The 15,233-nt window shown below is 51.6% G+C and overlaps 1 protein-coding gene across 1 annotated transcript in view; it reads left to right on the top strand.

Annotated features, from left to right (window-relative positions):
• The window catches only part of PCSK6 (proprotein convertase subtilisin/kexin type 6), a gene marked incomplete at both ends in the record, with an annotated part of 187,514 nt that overhangs the window by 157,820 nt on the left and 14,461 nt on the right, over positions 1 to 15,233 (top strand). The window contains 4 exons of the mRNA XM_080691856.1: positions 1 to 39; positions 8,033 to 8,135; positions 9,588 to 9,784; positions 12,382 to 12,469. Of these exons, the coding sequence (XP_080547982.1) occupies positions 1 to 39; positions 8,033 to 8,135; positions 9,588 to 9,784; positions 12,382 to 12,469 (427 nt within the window). The remainder of the gene's footprint in view (positions 40 to 8,032; positions 8,136 to 9,587; positions 9,785 to 12,381; positions 12,470 to 15,233) is intronic.

Below are 15,233 nucleotides of genomic sequence, written 5' to 3'. Positions count from 1 at the left end.
CTCCTCCCACCCAAGGCTCTCCTAATACTTTACAGACCAGTAAGTATGCTTCAAACCAGTAAGTACTCTCCCACCTCCTCAGGCCGGTACACTGGGCCCTCTGTGCCCACCCGGAACTGGGACTCGCCCCCAGTTAACTGGCCGCCTCCAGTGACGTCCAGTCCTGTCTCCTCAGAAGCCCCCTCCCATGGCCTCTGGACTCCCGCAAGCAAGTCCACCGACTCTCAGCGAGCAGAATGTGGAAGGGACGCAGCTACTAATGAGGACTCCACAAAGCTGGCTTTCATAGCGTCATCAAGAAAGGGGCTGCTGGTAGAGATTTGACCAGCCTCCAGTCCTGGGATTAGAGATGATACTCAAAATATCTCCTTTTTTTTTTTTTTTTTTTTTTTAGTGCTAAGGATTGAGCCCAGGGACATTCTACCTCTGAACTACACCCCCAGCCCTTTATTATTATTTTGCTTTGTTTTGAAACAGGCTCTCACCATGTTGCTACATTGCCAAGGTGAGCCTTGAACCTGTGATCTTCCTGTCTCAGCCTCCCAAGTGGCAGAAGTACAGGTGTGTACCACCACTTCTGGCCAAAAATATCTTTAAAAACCTACGGAACAGCTGGGCAGGGTAGCTCATGTCCGTAATCCCAGTACTTGGGAGGCTGAGATGGGAGGATTGCAGGTCTGAGGACAGCCTCATCAACTTAAGGAGACCCTATTTCCAAATAAAAAATAAAATAGGAATGGGGATTTAGCTTAGAGGCAGAATGCTCCTGGATTCAACCCCAGCACTACAAAAAACAAACAAACAAAAAAACAAAAACAAAAACAAAAACAGCCTCACAGAACATAAAGATGCCTGTGCAAATCTTTTTTCTCTGGCCATCCCATTGTGAAGGTGGCCCCTGGCTCGGGCCACCAGTTCATTGGCAAGGCAATGGGGAGACACAGCACCCTTAGCAGGGCTCGGGACATCTCCACCAGTGGCAAGGTCCGGCTTTTATTAGCATGTTAAGTTAAAAGCGGTTTCTTTCCCGCTGAGCCATCCGTCCCACAGGGATCCGGGCAATGCTGGATGTTTCTGGTTGGGCATATTTTCCTTAGCTCAATATTCTGTCTGCTTGATAAGTGACAGGTGATGTCTAAGAATATGGATGCTTTGAGTTATCCAATATCCTCTGAAAAAAAAGTAGTAATAACAAAGCGGAGAATTCCACCCATACAAAAACAAGCATAATTTATGGCTGATTCCATTTTAAATTCTTTTACCCTTCCTTTAAAACAGAGCATTGAATTATGTATGGACTAATCTGCTCTGTTTCCCCCCTGTGATTTATAAATGGTGATAAGGTTCAGCAATTATTAATGAAGAGCGGGGTTTTTATTCCCTCCTAAAATCTTCCACTGACTCCAGCACCCGCACTGGCACCTCCCGCTGTGCTGTTCTGGATTCAGAATCACAGCGATTACCCAGCACGGCCTGGAGGGATGGACGGGGAGGCCCCCAGGAGTGAGATGTTCTCCTGGCTCTTGGAGAAGCCCTCTGAAGTGTCGCGGGCAAATGGAAGGGTGGACCAGTAAGAGCAGAAAGAGCCTACCCAGAGACCAGGACAGAGGGACAGACCAGGACAGAGGGACAGACCAGGGCCTGCCATGGCTTAGAGGCAGGGAAGGGGGCAGGGGGAGCAGCCAGTTAGAATCCACAGCAAGGCCAAGGGAGCGTGGGGCGTCCAGGGCTGAGGAGCTGGCCTTGGACAAACAGTACGTTGGTGATGAGCCCAGGCTGGCAGAGGTCCCACCTGGACCACTGCTGCCTCAGGAGGGCAGGGGGATCTGAGAGAGCAGTGGTCCCGGGGGCCAGCAGCAGGGATGGGGACAGATGGAAGAGGCGGAGGCCAGCTCTCCCTGGAATGAGAAATAGAGGGAGTGAGCGAGGGACGAGAAGGAAGTTTAAGGAAGGCACACGGACACCATTTTTCAGGGAGTGGGTCCCCTGTGGGGGTATCAGGAGCTGCACTGTTCTATTTTCTGTTGTATAAAAATACCTGAAGCCAAGAACTTATGAAGAAAAAAAAAAAAAAGACTTACTTAATTCATTATCTCAGAGGCTGGAAGTCCAAGCTTGGAAGGGCCCATCTGTCCATCCTCTGTGGAGGGAGCCCTCAGCTACACCCCACGATGGCAGGGACAGAGAAGGGAAACCCACGGCCATGTGCATACAGGCCAAGCATGTGGTGTGGCCTCGCTGTAACAACCAGCTCTTGCTGGCCGGGCGTGGTGGCGCACGCTTGTAATCCCAGCATTCGGGAGGCTGAGACTGGAGGATCTCGGTTCGCGGACAGCCTCAGCTACTTAGTGAGGCCCTCTGCAACTCAGTGAGACCCTGTTTCAAAATAAAGAATAAAAATAGGGCAGGGGATATGGCTTGGAGGTCAAATGCCCCTGGGTTCCATCCCCAGACCTGCAAAACAAAACAAAACAACCAGCTCCTGCTAGAACCAACAGCGGCCTCACACTAGTGCCCACCTCCTAGAGGTCTGCCATCTTAACACGCCTCACTGAGGCCCGAGCTTCCGGCTCACGAGCCTGTGGGGGACACACTCTAACAGCCCCTCACCAGACCAGGCACCTGCAAGTGGATAGGACGGCCTCAGACGTGCTCAGCCAATGTGGTTCCCTGGGAGGGGAGCAGAGAAGGGAAGGTCTGGGCTCCAGGTCCAGGCAGGTGCAGGGCAGGGCGGAGGTGAGTTCTGGAATACTCCTGATGAAGAAGGGTGTGGAAATTCAACTTGGCCAGGGATGGACGGCGACATTCGCCCTGTGGAGGGAGACTGTGGGGCGGGGGATCCGAGGCCCGAGAGGATTGGCAGGAGGAAAGGCAGCCGCTGTGGCCGAGGTGTGGCACAAGGGAGCCTTCTGGCCACGGCGCTGAGGGTGTCAGCTCTGTAGTGACGACCAGCCTGCTGGGACAGAGCCATCTGGTGGCTGCGGTGGAGACGGAGGCCACCCTAGGGGCTTGCAGAATGCTTGGGTGGAGAGCAGGCTGGGGTTCAGCAGGTCGGGGTGCGTGGAAGGCTGTACCTGTAGCAGGTGCACAGGTGATTCCAGGGCATGTGGGCCTAGGGAGCCAGCAGATGCTGAGCCCAGCCAGGACGCGGGGAAGACTCAGGGACAGCCTCAGGTTCCTACAACAGAGTAGCTGGCCTTAATTTTATATAGTTCAAATTAACACAAAAAAATCAATGTCCCTAGAGTCGACTAGGTGGTCCAATGTGTGTGTGTGTGTGTGTGTGTGTGTGTGTGTGTGTGTGTGTGTCTAGGGATTGAACTCAGAGGTGTTCTACCTCCAAGTGACACCTCTAGCCCTATCTTATTTTTGGTTTTGAAATAGCATCTCATTAAGTTATCATGCACTAGCCTTGATCTTGCAGTCCTCCTGTGTCCGCTTCCCCAGGTGCTGGGAGTACAGGTGCACACGCCACAGCGCCTGGTTGATGGTCCAAATGTTTTCACTCCAGAAAGAAATAGGTGTTGATTGTCAACATTCACCATTCTCCACATTTCTCTTCACAAGTGCAATGTCAGTGCAAACATGCACTCAGATACCCTGAAGTTAAAGGACAACATTAAAAGAGAGAGAGAGGCCAGGACAGAACTGTTGTGGGCAGGAAGGGAAACCTGGCTTTGGGAGGAAGCAGCCCTTGTGCTTTCTGGAAGGAAGATGAATGGGTAGAGGACGGCTGGGACAGCGTGACCCTCCACCCAGGAGGGCGAGGGGTCGACGGGGCGCTGGCATTCATTGTCTAGAAGACAGGCTCCCAGGACAGCTTGGCAGGTGTGTGGGGCTCGATTCACACCGCACCTGGTGTGTGCAGAGCGGGATTGTGCCGCGACGGCAAGTCGCTCTGCAGACGCGGACAGGGACGCAGAAGCCAAGGAACTCATTTAGGCCACACAGCTATCCAGAAAGAGCTGGGCCCGTAACGAGAGCAGTCTGTCAAGCTCGTGGGCAATTCTGGTCTGCAGGAAACCAACCTGACCCTTGCATCCCACTCCAAGTCTGATAGTGTAACGGGGAGCAACTTCTTGGGTATACTTTTCTTAGATGGGGTGTTTCTTAGATGGGTACTTTTCTTAGATGGCCAAACAGATGGCCACGCCTACTGAACCCTTCTGTGCCTGCAGCTGTCCATTGACAAAGCCCATGGAGAACTCCCAAGTTGCTTTTAACATGCATTTGTTTGTGTGTTTTTTAACCCAGGAGTTTCTCGACCAAGAATTTCCGGGGGGGGGGGGGTTCAGTCAACCTGTACGGGTTAGCTCCATGTAGGGGGTGCAGTCAGCTGTCGGCCAGCCCACAGTCAATGGCTCATCAGGGCCCCTTGTACTGAGAGCCTCTGCCAGGAGTGATAGCAAGGGACGCCGGGAGGCCGAGGGTCGTGGGGAACTTTCATGCTAATCAAGGAAAAGCAGGCATCAGTACAAATTGGAACGCTGAGAACAGATGCTCAGCCAGAGAATGAGTTACAGCGGCATCGGCTCACTCTCCGGAGTGAAGGAGATTGGCATGAACGGCCACCAGGTGGATTTGATTCAGAATGTTTCGTGGGAGAGATGAACTGGGTTATCTGGCTTTGTAAGCAGTTCCAGCAGAGAGCCACATGTTGGGAGGTTTGTTTAGCGATGTTTCCGCAGGCTTCCTTGCTCTTGGATGGGCACTGTTGTTCATTTGAGATGTTTTTAATGGTGTAGTGGGATTCGGTATCATAGCGAGATTCAGCTTGTCTTCTCCTAGCCTTTCCGCTTGGGGGCTGGGTGGCCTTGATACAGTGTCAAATGTCAGAGCCCTGCTGCTCCTGCTCTTGGCTGGGCCCCAGACTTGTAAAGGGGGTTTGCGAAGTTTCAGGGATTGTCCCTGAGACTTTCCACCGCAGAGAGGCCCCAAGGGGAGGGTGCTGGTTGGGGTTGACATCCATATTCCGTGGACCGGCAGCTAGAAGCCGCAGTCCGGGCCCTTCCGAAGGCAGTCCCCGTCCTGGGACATCCTAGAACATTCTGTGTGCAGGTGGGGAGCACCTGCGTACTCTCCCGTTTCTGTCCGCTCTCATCCACGCTCTCAGCCTTCAACCTCAATGCATGCATTTGCTGAGCACCTGCTCTGTCCCAGAGCACAGAGCTGGAGGTGTAGCCTGCACAGCCCTGACCAAATCCTGCCTGAACTGTCATCACCCGTGCCTGGAAAGAGCAGGAGAGAAGCTGCCAGCCATCTCCCTGTCGCACCCCCCCCCCCCGTACCTCCTCACTCCCACCCCATCCCCTTCAGGTGGAGGAGATTCCTGTAACCTCAGGAACTCAGAAAGCTAAGGTGGGAGGATGGCCAATTCAAGGCCAGCTTGGGCAACTTGACGAGACCACGTCTCAAAGTAAAAATAAATAAATAAAAAGTAGAGTGCTCCTAGGTTCAATCCAAAAGAGAGAGAGAGAGAGAGAGAGAGAGAGAGAGAGAGAGAGAGAGAGAGAGAATTGCTTATTGTATTAAGCAAGACAGACCTGCTGCTGCTCTCCTGGTCTTAAGGAGAAAGTGCTTCAGGGGAAGAGAGAAAGGAAGTCCTTTTTGTGGTACTAGGGATTGAACCCAGAGGTATTGTACCTCCAAGCTACACCCCAGCCCTATTTTTTTTTTTATTCCTTATTTTGAAACCAGTTCTCACCACGCTGTGGAGAGCCTCACTAAGTAGGTGCGGCTGGCCGCCAACCTGAGATCCTCCTGTCTCAGCCTCCCAAGTACTGGGATTACAAACATGCACCACCACGCCCAGCTGAAGAAAGGTTCTTAAATCATTGCATCAGTAAAGCCACCAGGGGAAAAGGCAGGTGCCCCATCAAGTTCACGTTTCAGCTGGATACAGTGGCACACGCCTGTAATCCCAGTTACTCAGGGGGACAAAAAGTTTGAGTCTAGTTTTGGCAAATTAGTGAGACCTTGTCTCAAAATTTTAAAAAATGTCAAAAGATGGGGGTACAGTTCAGTGGTATGGTACCTGCCTAGCATATGTGAGGCCCTCTGTTTCATCCCCAAAGCTGCAAAATAAGAAGAAGAAAAAAAAAAAAGGCTGGGCGTAATGACACACGCCTATAATCACAGTAGTCGGGAAGGGGAAATAGGTGGACCACAGGTTCAAGGCCAGCCTCAGCAACTTAGCCAGAGACACTGTTTAAGCAAGATGAGGGGCTGGGGATGTAGCTTGGAGGGAGAATGGTTCAATCCCCAGAACCAAAAAAAGAGAGGTAGCGGGGCGTGGTAGCGTATACTTGTAATCCCAGTACTTGGGAGGCTGAGAAAGGAGTGGGTTCAAGGACAGCTTCAGCAAGTATTGAGACTCATGAACCTAGCAAGACTCTATTCAAAATAAAATGAAATAGGACTGGGGTGTAGTTCAGAGGTAGAATGCCCCTGAGTTTAATCCCTAATACCACATATATTAAAAATATATAAAATATGAAGGAATCAATATATACATACATACACATCAATATATACATATACACACACACACACACACACACACACACACACACACACACATCTCCTCAGTAAAGGGCTAGCCCCACGAGTGACCCAAAGTGTGGGCAACACTCTAATCAGATGTGAACTGACTCCCAAACAGTCAGCCGGTGGTCTGGAGCTAGGGCCAGGATGGGGAAGGGATCAAAGCCGAGAGCTTTGGAAGTGGCAGGCTAGCTTTTGTAGAACATAAAACAGACCGGGACAGCAGTGACCAGGAAAGGCCGTCTAGAGCATCCTGGGGACCCCCGCAGCTCTGAAAGGGCCTCGCAGTGGGAACAGAGACAGGCCGCAGGGACCCACAATGAAAACTTGAGAAATATCAACAACAGCGAACCTTGGGGAGGCTGACAAAATAACCCGCGCCTAACACTGGGAAGGCCCGGGAAGCCAGAGAATGAAGGGGGCTTTGTGCGCCTCAGCAAAGGCCCATTGTGGGAGGCTGAGAATGGGGGCTTTTGTCTCGCCCTCCCTCCCGCAAAATGCAAAATGCGGGTGGCCAGCAGGCTCACTCCTCTCTGCCTGGAGCCCACTCCCTGCCCCCTGCACCAGCTCCGACTTTGCAGAAGGCTTTTTTACTTCCAAAGACCCAGAGCCTTCCTAGCGCCTGCTCGGTGGCTCCCTGGAGTCCCACCAAGCTCGGTCACTTCTGCGTCTGTGCTGCACCCAGGCCCCGGGGTGGACATTTAAGTCAAGCCAATCCCTGCAGTGCTTTGCGGTGCGTCCAGGGGAGGGCCCAAAAGGGAGGCGCACTGAAATCCCCTGACTTAGCCTGTGTTTCCGCTGCTTTTCCAACAACACACAAGGCTGCAGTTAGGAATTAGGGGCCAGAGGGGACTTGAGGGAAGACGTCGGTGGCAGCTACCGGAGGGTTAGGGTGAGGGCAGCCAAAAGAGAAGTCTGTCCCCAGTAGCAGCAGGCCGTGGGCCAGGTGTGCGGCCAGCCCCCATGCAGCTCAGCTGTGTTGGACATGCAGTCTCTGCCTCAGTGCCACCGAGTCCTAGCCAGCACATGTGAGCCCCACCCACTGGTCCTGAACCTGTGGGGAATTCTCTCCTGCCCACCTCCTGCTGCATCTTTATGCTGGATGGAGCTTTCCTGACACCCCAGATTGAACTGCTCTGTCCTTTACAATGGAAAGCCAGGAGCCTGCAGGTCCCCTGTGTGCTGACTGATACAGGCGGATGAGCTTAAGCAGCTGCCTTGCCTGATCCATCCTCAGGGACCCCACAGCCTCCATCCCTCGCCACCTTGGTCCCCACCCTGTTGGCGATGGTACCTGCCCTCATACTCTTTCTGTCTTGGGAATCGGCTTCTGACCCTGGACTTGGCTCCCACCCAGGGCGGCTTCTCCAGCCCTGTGTTTTTCTGACCCCACCAGGCTGCTGCATCCTCAGCCAGAGACCCTGGGACTGGATTTGATGGCGAAAGCATCTCTCTGGATGAAAGGAAATGTTTTTTTTTTTCCTTTAAGGTGCATGCCATCCTGAGTGTGGTAGCAAAGGCTGTGACGGCCCCCGAGCAGACCAGTGCTTGAACTGTGTCCACTTCAGCCTGGGGAACGTCAAGACCGGCAGGTGAGGGGCGGGGACGCCGCCATCTCCACCTCCCTGAGCCCTGTGAAGGCAGCCCATTTAGACCATGGAAAAACTCCTGCAAAGAAGTCACATCAACCTAACTGCTTCGCATTTTCTTTTCTTTCTTTCTTTCTTTTTTTTTTTTTTTTTTTTGCGGGTCTGGGGATGGAACCCAGGGCATTCGACTACTGAGCTACACCACCTGCCCTATTTTTTATTCTTTTATTTTGAAACCGGGTTTCACTGAGTTGCAGAGGGCCTCACTAAGTAGCTGAGGCTGTCCGCGAACCGCGATCCTCTGGTCTCAGCCTCCCAAATGCTGGGATTACAAGTGTGTACCACCATGCCCGGCTTGCTTTGCATTTTCTTAAAAATTAAATACATTTTTTGTTCTAATCACACAATGTCATGGAGAAATGAGTCACCGTGGCACTTTGGCGACCATGCTTATAAACCTTTCTCCATCCATTTGTGAAACAAAAATGAATGTTACTGACCTTGCAGTGACACCCAAGGAGGACCGTCAGACAACAGCGCTCAAGGGCCCCGCACTGGACCAACCTAGGCCAGGCTGCGGCCGCGGCCAAGTGTGGGCTTTCCTGGCAGCTCCCTAGAAAGCCTGTGGGGCTGAGTGCACTCAGAGGGAGAGCACTGGCAGATCTGAACCGGGAGCCCCAGCACATGGCCAAGGCCCGGCTGGCCCTCCCGAGCTGAGTGCAGGGCTGTGTGTCCGCGCAGGCCCTGTGTCTCCGCCTCACGTTTCCCCGCTAGACCAGTAGCTGATCAGCTATATATATATATATATATTTTTTTTTTCACTTTCTGAGCACCTGCCACCAGCTGTGCAGGCCAGGCCTGGGAGGCCAGGATAACAGGACAGGGCACTACTGAGCCTCCTGGGGCCTGGGAGACAGGTGCTCCCTGATGCGGGCCTGGCAGGTGTGCACTGCTCCATGGCACAGGCGCACGTGTGGCTCTCCCAAAGTCTCCAGAGGGCACACTCAGGTCTCAGCCTGCCGCCTCTGTGCAAGGGCAGTCCTGCATCTTGACTCGCCACCCTGTGAGACTCACTGCCCGCAGCGGGCACCCTCAGTAGGGATTTAGCAGAGCCCAAAGTTCTGATAGTCAGATGCCAACATCGTGGTGCCTGCAGGAAGCTAAATGCAGCCTCAGGACTTTCCACTGGGACCGCTTCCCAAGGAAAGAACCCTTCTCACCACGTCCTCAAACCGCCCCTGTGTACTCAGGAACTCGCAGCTGTGCTCCTGGAGACAAGGGACACTCACCCACGCTCAGTGTCCCCTCTGGGGCCCCGTGTCCTCAAAGTCTTGCCGAGTGAGCCCAGGCAGCCAGGCTCTGGGGAATCGCTTCTGCCGAGCCGCTGGCCTCACCCCATTAGGGACCCTGCAGGGATGGACTGAGTCAGGCTCTCACCCGCACCTGCTCCCACAGGAAGTGTGTGAGCGCCTGCCCCTTGGGGTACTTTGGGGACACAGCGGCAAGACGCTGTCGCCGGTGCCACAAGGGGTGTGAGACCTGCTCGGGCAGGAGCCCAACACAGTGCCTATCTTGCCGCCGTGGTTTCTACCATCACCAGGAGACCAATACCTGTGTGACCCTCTGCCCGGCCGGACTTTACGCCGATGAAAGTAAGTGGCCCGTCCAAGGGCACCAGGAGGGCTGAGTCCATTCTCCCTGCTGGGCTGGTGTCCCCTCTCCTGGGAGAATTCCCCTGGCCCTCTGCTTCCTATATACACAGTTGTTCTGAGCAAGGACCTTCCTTGGGGAAGGAAGGAAAGGGCATAAAATCAAAGTACCAGCCTACCCACACACCTGGCCCAGAGCAGCTCTGAGCTGTGTGCAAAGAATCCTGCAGATCACAGAAGCCACACACACGCACGTCCACAGAAGTCACGCAATGCAAGTCCACAGAATTCATACATGTGCAAGTCCGCAGAATTTGCACACATGCAAGTCCTCAGAGGTCAGATGCATACAAGTCCACGGAATTCATACAAGTGCAAGCCCACAAACTTCACACATGCAGTTTTCAGAATTTTCACATATGCAAGTCCACAGAATTTACATACATGAAAGTACACAGAATATGCACACATGCAGTCCACAGAATTCACACACATGCAGCTCACAGAATTCACACATGTGGGAGTCCACAGAATTCACATTCATGCAAGCCCACATAATTCATATATGTGCGAGTCCATGGAATTTACACGCATGCAAGTCCACAGAATCCACACGTGTGTAGTTCACAGAACTGCATGCGTGAAAGTCCACAAAAGTCACACACATGCAAGTCCGCAGAATTTGCCCACATGCAGCCCGGCTCTCTGTTCTGTAAGTGCTGTACCATGGGCCTCTCTGGGACAGGACGGGTCCACATGAATTAGTGGACCTGAGGATGGGCAGGGGGGCAGAGCCCCCGCAGGAAGCGCTGCTGTGCTGAGACTGGGATCTGGGTGCAGGCCCGAGGTTGGCAGCCCTCTGAGAATGAAGAGGACCTGACGGGTAGGAAACTGGGCCGAGGAGGGACAGACTTGTCTTTCTGGGGTACTCTTCAGGCTGGCCATACCCCTAATGTTGTCCTCATCTTCAAACTGAGAGAGGATAAAAGGCCACAGCTAGTGATGACAGAGGTGTGACTAAAACTCAGAGCAGCGAAGCCAGGCATCCTATGGTCCCACCTGTCCAGGACGGCGGGTAGAAAGGACCGAGACTCTGGCCAATGTTTTAGCAATTGGCCTTACCCTAAAAGATACAAAAGAGAGGGTTTGGGTTAAAATGATAGGAGATAGTTCTCCAACGTGAGAAAGATGTTACCGTTTTGATGTCCAAGCACTCGCAGGTGACGGGTTTTACCACAGACTCCTCTCAGGACCTGCTGTGCGGGATCCAACCTGTCAGGCCACTGCTGCTACGCCTGGGGAGAAGGAGCCAGGGAATCTTTAAAGACGTAAAAAGCTATCAAACAACCAGACTCTCTTTAAAGGGGAATCAGAAAGCCATGCAAAACACCTTGCACTGCTTTTACAAACCACTGATTTGGGCTGTCCGCCAAACCCATCTTCAGAGCAGAGAACCCTTCATCCCCAGCCCCTTCCCAGGACCAGAATCTGCCGCCCCGGTCCACCCGGGTCCTGGCTGAGCACCTGCTGCATGAGGAGGCAGCACTGAGATGCAGGAGACGCCCCTCAGCTTCCAGGCCGTAGCAGTATAAGGTGGTGCTTGACAGGGTGCCAACACGAGTCACTTAGTAAATGCAGGTGAGAGTTGGCGTGACCCACAGTTTCCCCCCTGAGACATAATGGCGCACTATAGGTTCCTATCTCACTGTATATAGCTGCTGAGTCTCAAAAAAAAGACCCCTGCAAACGTTCAAGGGGAAGGAATCAGCACCCTCCAGGTTTCCCCCCATCAAGTGTATAAAGATTTGCACTTGATTAAACTCTGCTCAACCAGCCAGGAATTGGCTTCAGTCCCTGTCTTAATAAACATACCCAGAGCACGTCTGGTGGTTATTTGAAGACTTTGACTTACTCCAGAAAAAGAAAGTAGGAGACCTGTGATCTCCAACACCTGGGCACATGGTTGCACCCAAGCCCCTGGGCGTTTTATTGCTATGTGGTCCATACTGGAGAGAGACACAGAGGCAGAGCCCTCCCCACAAGCCTGCTTGAAATACCTGAGGTTACAGCCAGGCATGGTAGCCCACATTCGTAATCCCAGCATTCGGGAGGCTGAGACAGGAGGATCACAGTTCACCGACAGCCTCAGCTACTTAGTGAGGCCCTTTGTTACTCAGTGAGACCCTGTTTCAAAATAAAGCATTAAAAAATAGGGCTGGTGTGTAGCTTGGAGGTAGAATGTCCCTGGGTTCCATCCCCAGTACTGAAAAAAAAAAAAAAGCCTGAGGTTATGCTGGTTGTAGTGGTGCACACTTGTAATCCCAGGACTTGGGAAGCTGAGACGGGAGGATCATGGGTTTGCAGCCAAACCTCAGCTACTTAGCAAGGCCTTCTGAAGCTTAGTGAGACCCTGTTTCAAAGAATAAAAACAGGGCTGGGGGTGTAGGTCAGAGGTAGAATGTCCCTGGGTTCACTCTTTAGTACTGCAGGGAAAATAAATAAATAAATAAATAAATAAATAAAAGCCTGCCGTTGAGGTCCAGATGTGACCCCATCTTTGCTCTCCTCCTCTCTGCCTTCATCTTGCTGTTTTCCTCCAGGTCAGAGAAATTGCCTTCAATGCCATCCGAGCTGCAAAAAGTGCATCGACGAACCCGAGCGGTGTACTGTCTGTAAGGAAGGATTCAGGTAACTCCTCCCAGAGAAGGCCAACATAGCGCGGCCGTGTTTTGTTTCTGTTGTGAATTCACCAAGTTTTTGCCTCTTCTTCTGAAAGCTAAAATGTCAGAGGCCCGAGGCCTCCCAGGATGAAGATTCCCTGTGTGAGAAAATCATATGCCCCCTGGGGAGGATGATTGTTTAAAAGGGAAAGGTGGCAGGCAGGGAGAATCCCTGCACTTTATGCAATGTTTGGAGAACTGAGCAAAGGAAGAGTTGGTCAGATCACATAAAGCAGAGGTTGCTGCCGGAAGAGGAGGAGCCTTAGGAAGCTCAGGTCACCTCTCTTTGTACCAGTAACTCCGCCTCCTCCAGTCCCCTCCTCTCCATTACTCTGGCTTCTCCATAGTCCTCTGTTCTGACATCTTTTTCCCAGTGGGAGGATTTCACTCCATGAAGATGCTCTGTGAACTCCTGGGCCTCTTGACTCCATCCAGTTTGAACCTATGAAGTTTGGCATGCATTTCTTTTTTTCTTTTTCTCTTTTTCTTTTTTGTCTCATTTTGATTTGATTTGTTGGTACTGGGGATTGAACCCAGGGACATTCTACCTCTGAGCTACACTCCCAGCCCTATTTTTCTTTTTCAAAACACGGTCTTGCCAGGCATGGTGGCGCACACTTGTAATCCCAGCGCTGGGGAGGCTGAGACAGGAGGATCACACAGGTTCGAAGCCAGCCTCAGCTACTTAGTGAGACTCTGTTTCCACATAAAGTATAAAATAGGTCTGGGAGAATAGTCCAGAGGTAGAAAAGCCCCTGGGTTCCACCCCCAGTACCACCAAAAACAAAACAACACACAAAAAACATGGTCTTGCTAAGTTGCTAAGCTTATCCTTGAACCTATAATCCTCCAGTCTCAGGCTTCCAAGTGCTGGGATTATGTCACGGACAGTGTTGTTGTTTACTGATTGATGAAAAGCCTCTGTCATGAATGACAGTGGAGTCAGAATAATTTTTAGAGAGGAGGAGAAAGTTATCTCTCCTGTTTTCCTTTCACCAGTGTCTTTCTTTATTATTATCTTTAAAAAAAAAATTTGCCAGTGTCTTTCTTACACTGAGGGTTTTAACCAAAATGTTGTAAAAAGTGATTAATCCCCAAAACAGCAAAGTAGACATGGGGTAAGTCAAGGTCATCATGGATGAATCAGGGAATGAAAGGATAAAATTCTGGGAAATAAGGAGCTTGTCAGGGTCTCTGTTTATCATCAGCGTCCCTGCTTATCAGTCTTATTTGATCCTGGGGTGGACAGTTCAGTCTCCCAAGCCAGACTGAGGTGACCTCAAGGCTGATGACTGAGAAGAAAGGCTCCCAACAGGATTGTAGGGGTGCGCCATCATGCTTGGATTCAGCCTGCATTTCTTTAAAAATGCTCTGCTAGCCCAGCACAGTGTCACACACCTGTAATCCCAGTACTTGGGAGGCTGAGACAGAAGGATCACAGGTTCAAGCCCAGTGCATAGTAACTTAGCAAAACCCTATTTCAAAATAAAAAGAGCTGGGAAGCCAAGCATGGTAGTTCATGCTTGTAATCCCAGCATTCGGGAGGCTGAGAGAGGAGGATCATGGTTCACAGACAGTCTCAGCTACTTAGGCCCTTTGCAACTCAATGAGACCCTGTTTCAAAATAAAGAATAAAAAATAGGGCTGGGGATGGAGCTCGGAGGTAGTATGCCCCCGGGTGCCATTCTCAGTTCCATTCCCCAAAATAAAAAAATAATTATTAATAAACAAAAAAGGCTTAGAAGGTAGCTCAGAGGTAGAGCACCCCTGGGTTCAATCCCCAGCACCACAAAATAATAAAACATAAAACCATTTTACTGAGTTAATGCTTCTTCTTGGAATGTTTTGAATTTTTTAACCCATTTAAGGCAACCAAATTATATTTAATCAAATATACATTATTAGTTACTATCTAGAAGTTCAGAAAGCATTTTATTGAAACTCTGCTGTGGAGACTCCCGGAGTAGAGTCTAACACCGTGTCTGGATTAGAAAGAGGGAAAGGAATGGGGTTGGCAAGGAGAATGTCTCGTGCACGGAAGTCCCCAAGGCTAGTGTCCAGATGTGGATTCTGATGCATCTGGTCCAAGTACAGCCTGCGGCTGTGTCTGCAGCGGGCTCCCGGGGAGGGGACACTGCCAGGCCGAGAAGGAGCAGCATTTGCAGCGTGAGGCTGCAGCTCCTCCCCCAGCCCAGTCTCCCTTCCTCCCAAATGCCGCTGGAGTTGCAGCTCAGCATAGGAGTAAATTTTTCTTTTTTTTTTCAGTATTGGGGATGGAACCCAGGGGCATTCTACCTCCGAGCTACACCCCCAGCCCTATTTTTTTATTCTTCAGTTTGAAACAGGGTCTCACTAAATTGCAAAGGGCCTGTGATCCTCCTGTCTCGGCTTCCCAAGTCCTGGGATTACAAGCGTGCGCCAACGCACCTGGCTTTAGAGGGGGAATTTTTTGAAGCAGGGAACAAAGAAGAAAACTTACTGAGCAGCTGCTCTTGTCCCAGGTGCTCTCATCAAGCTCCTCCATTTAATCTTTGTAGCAGTCTATAAAGTCAGTATCAGTACTCACAATGTATGCACAGGGGAGACCAGCCCTCCCCCACAGGCACTGTGTTGCCGCCTTCCTGTAGTCTTCCCCATTTCTTCAGACCAGCGTGCTGGGAGAAGAGGCTGCCAAGCACCTGGGCGTTTGGGGAGCAGAGGGGAAGCAAGGCCCCAGAGTGACCTGTCACACC

The sequence above is a fragment of the Muscardinus avellanarius genome (genome assembly GCF_963383645.1).
Source record: "Muscardinus avellanarius genome assembly, chromosome: 3".
NCBI classification, from domain to species: Eukaryota; Metazoa; Chordata; class Mammalia; order Rodentia; family Gliridae; genus Muscardinus; species Muscardinus avellanarius.
This window is presented reverse-complemented; position numbering and strand designations above follow the sequence as displayed.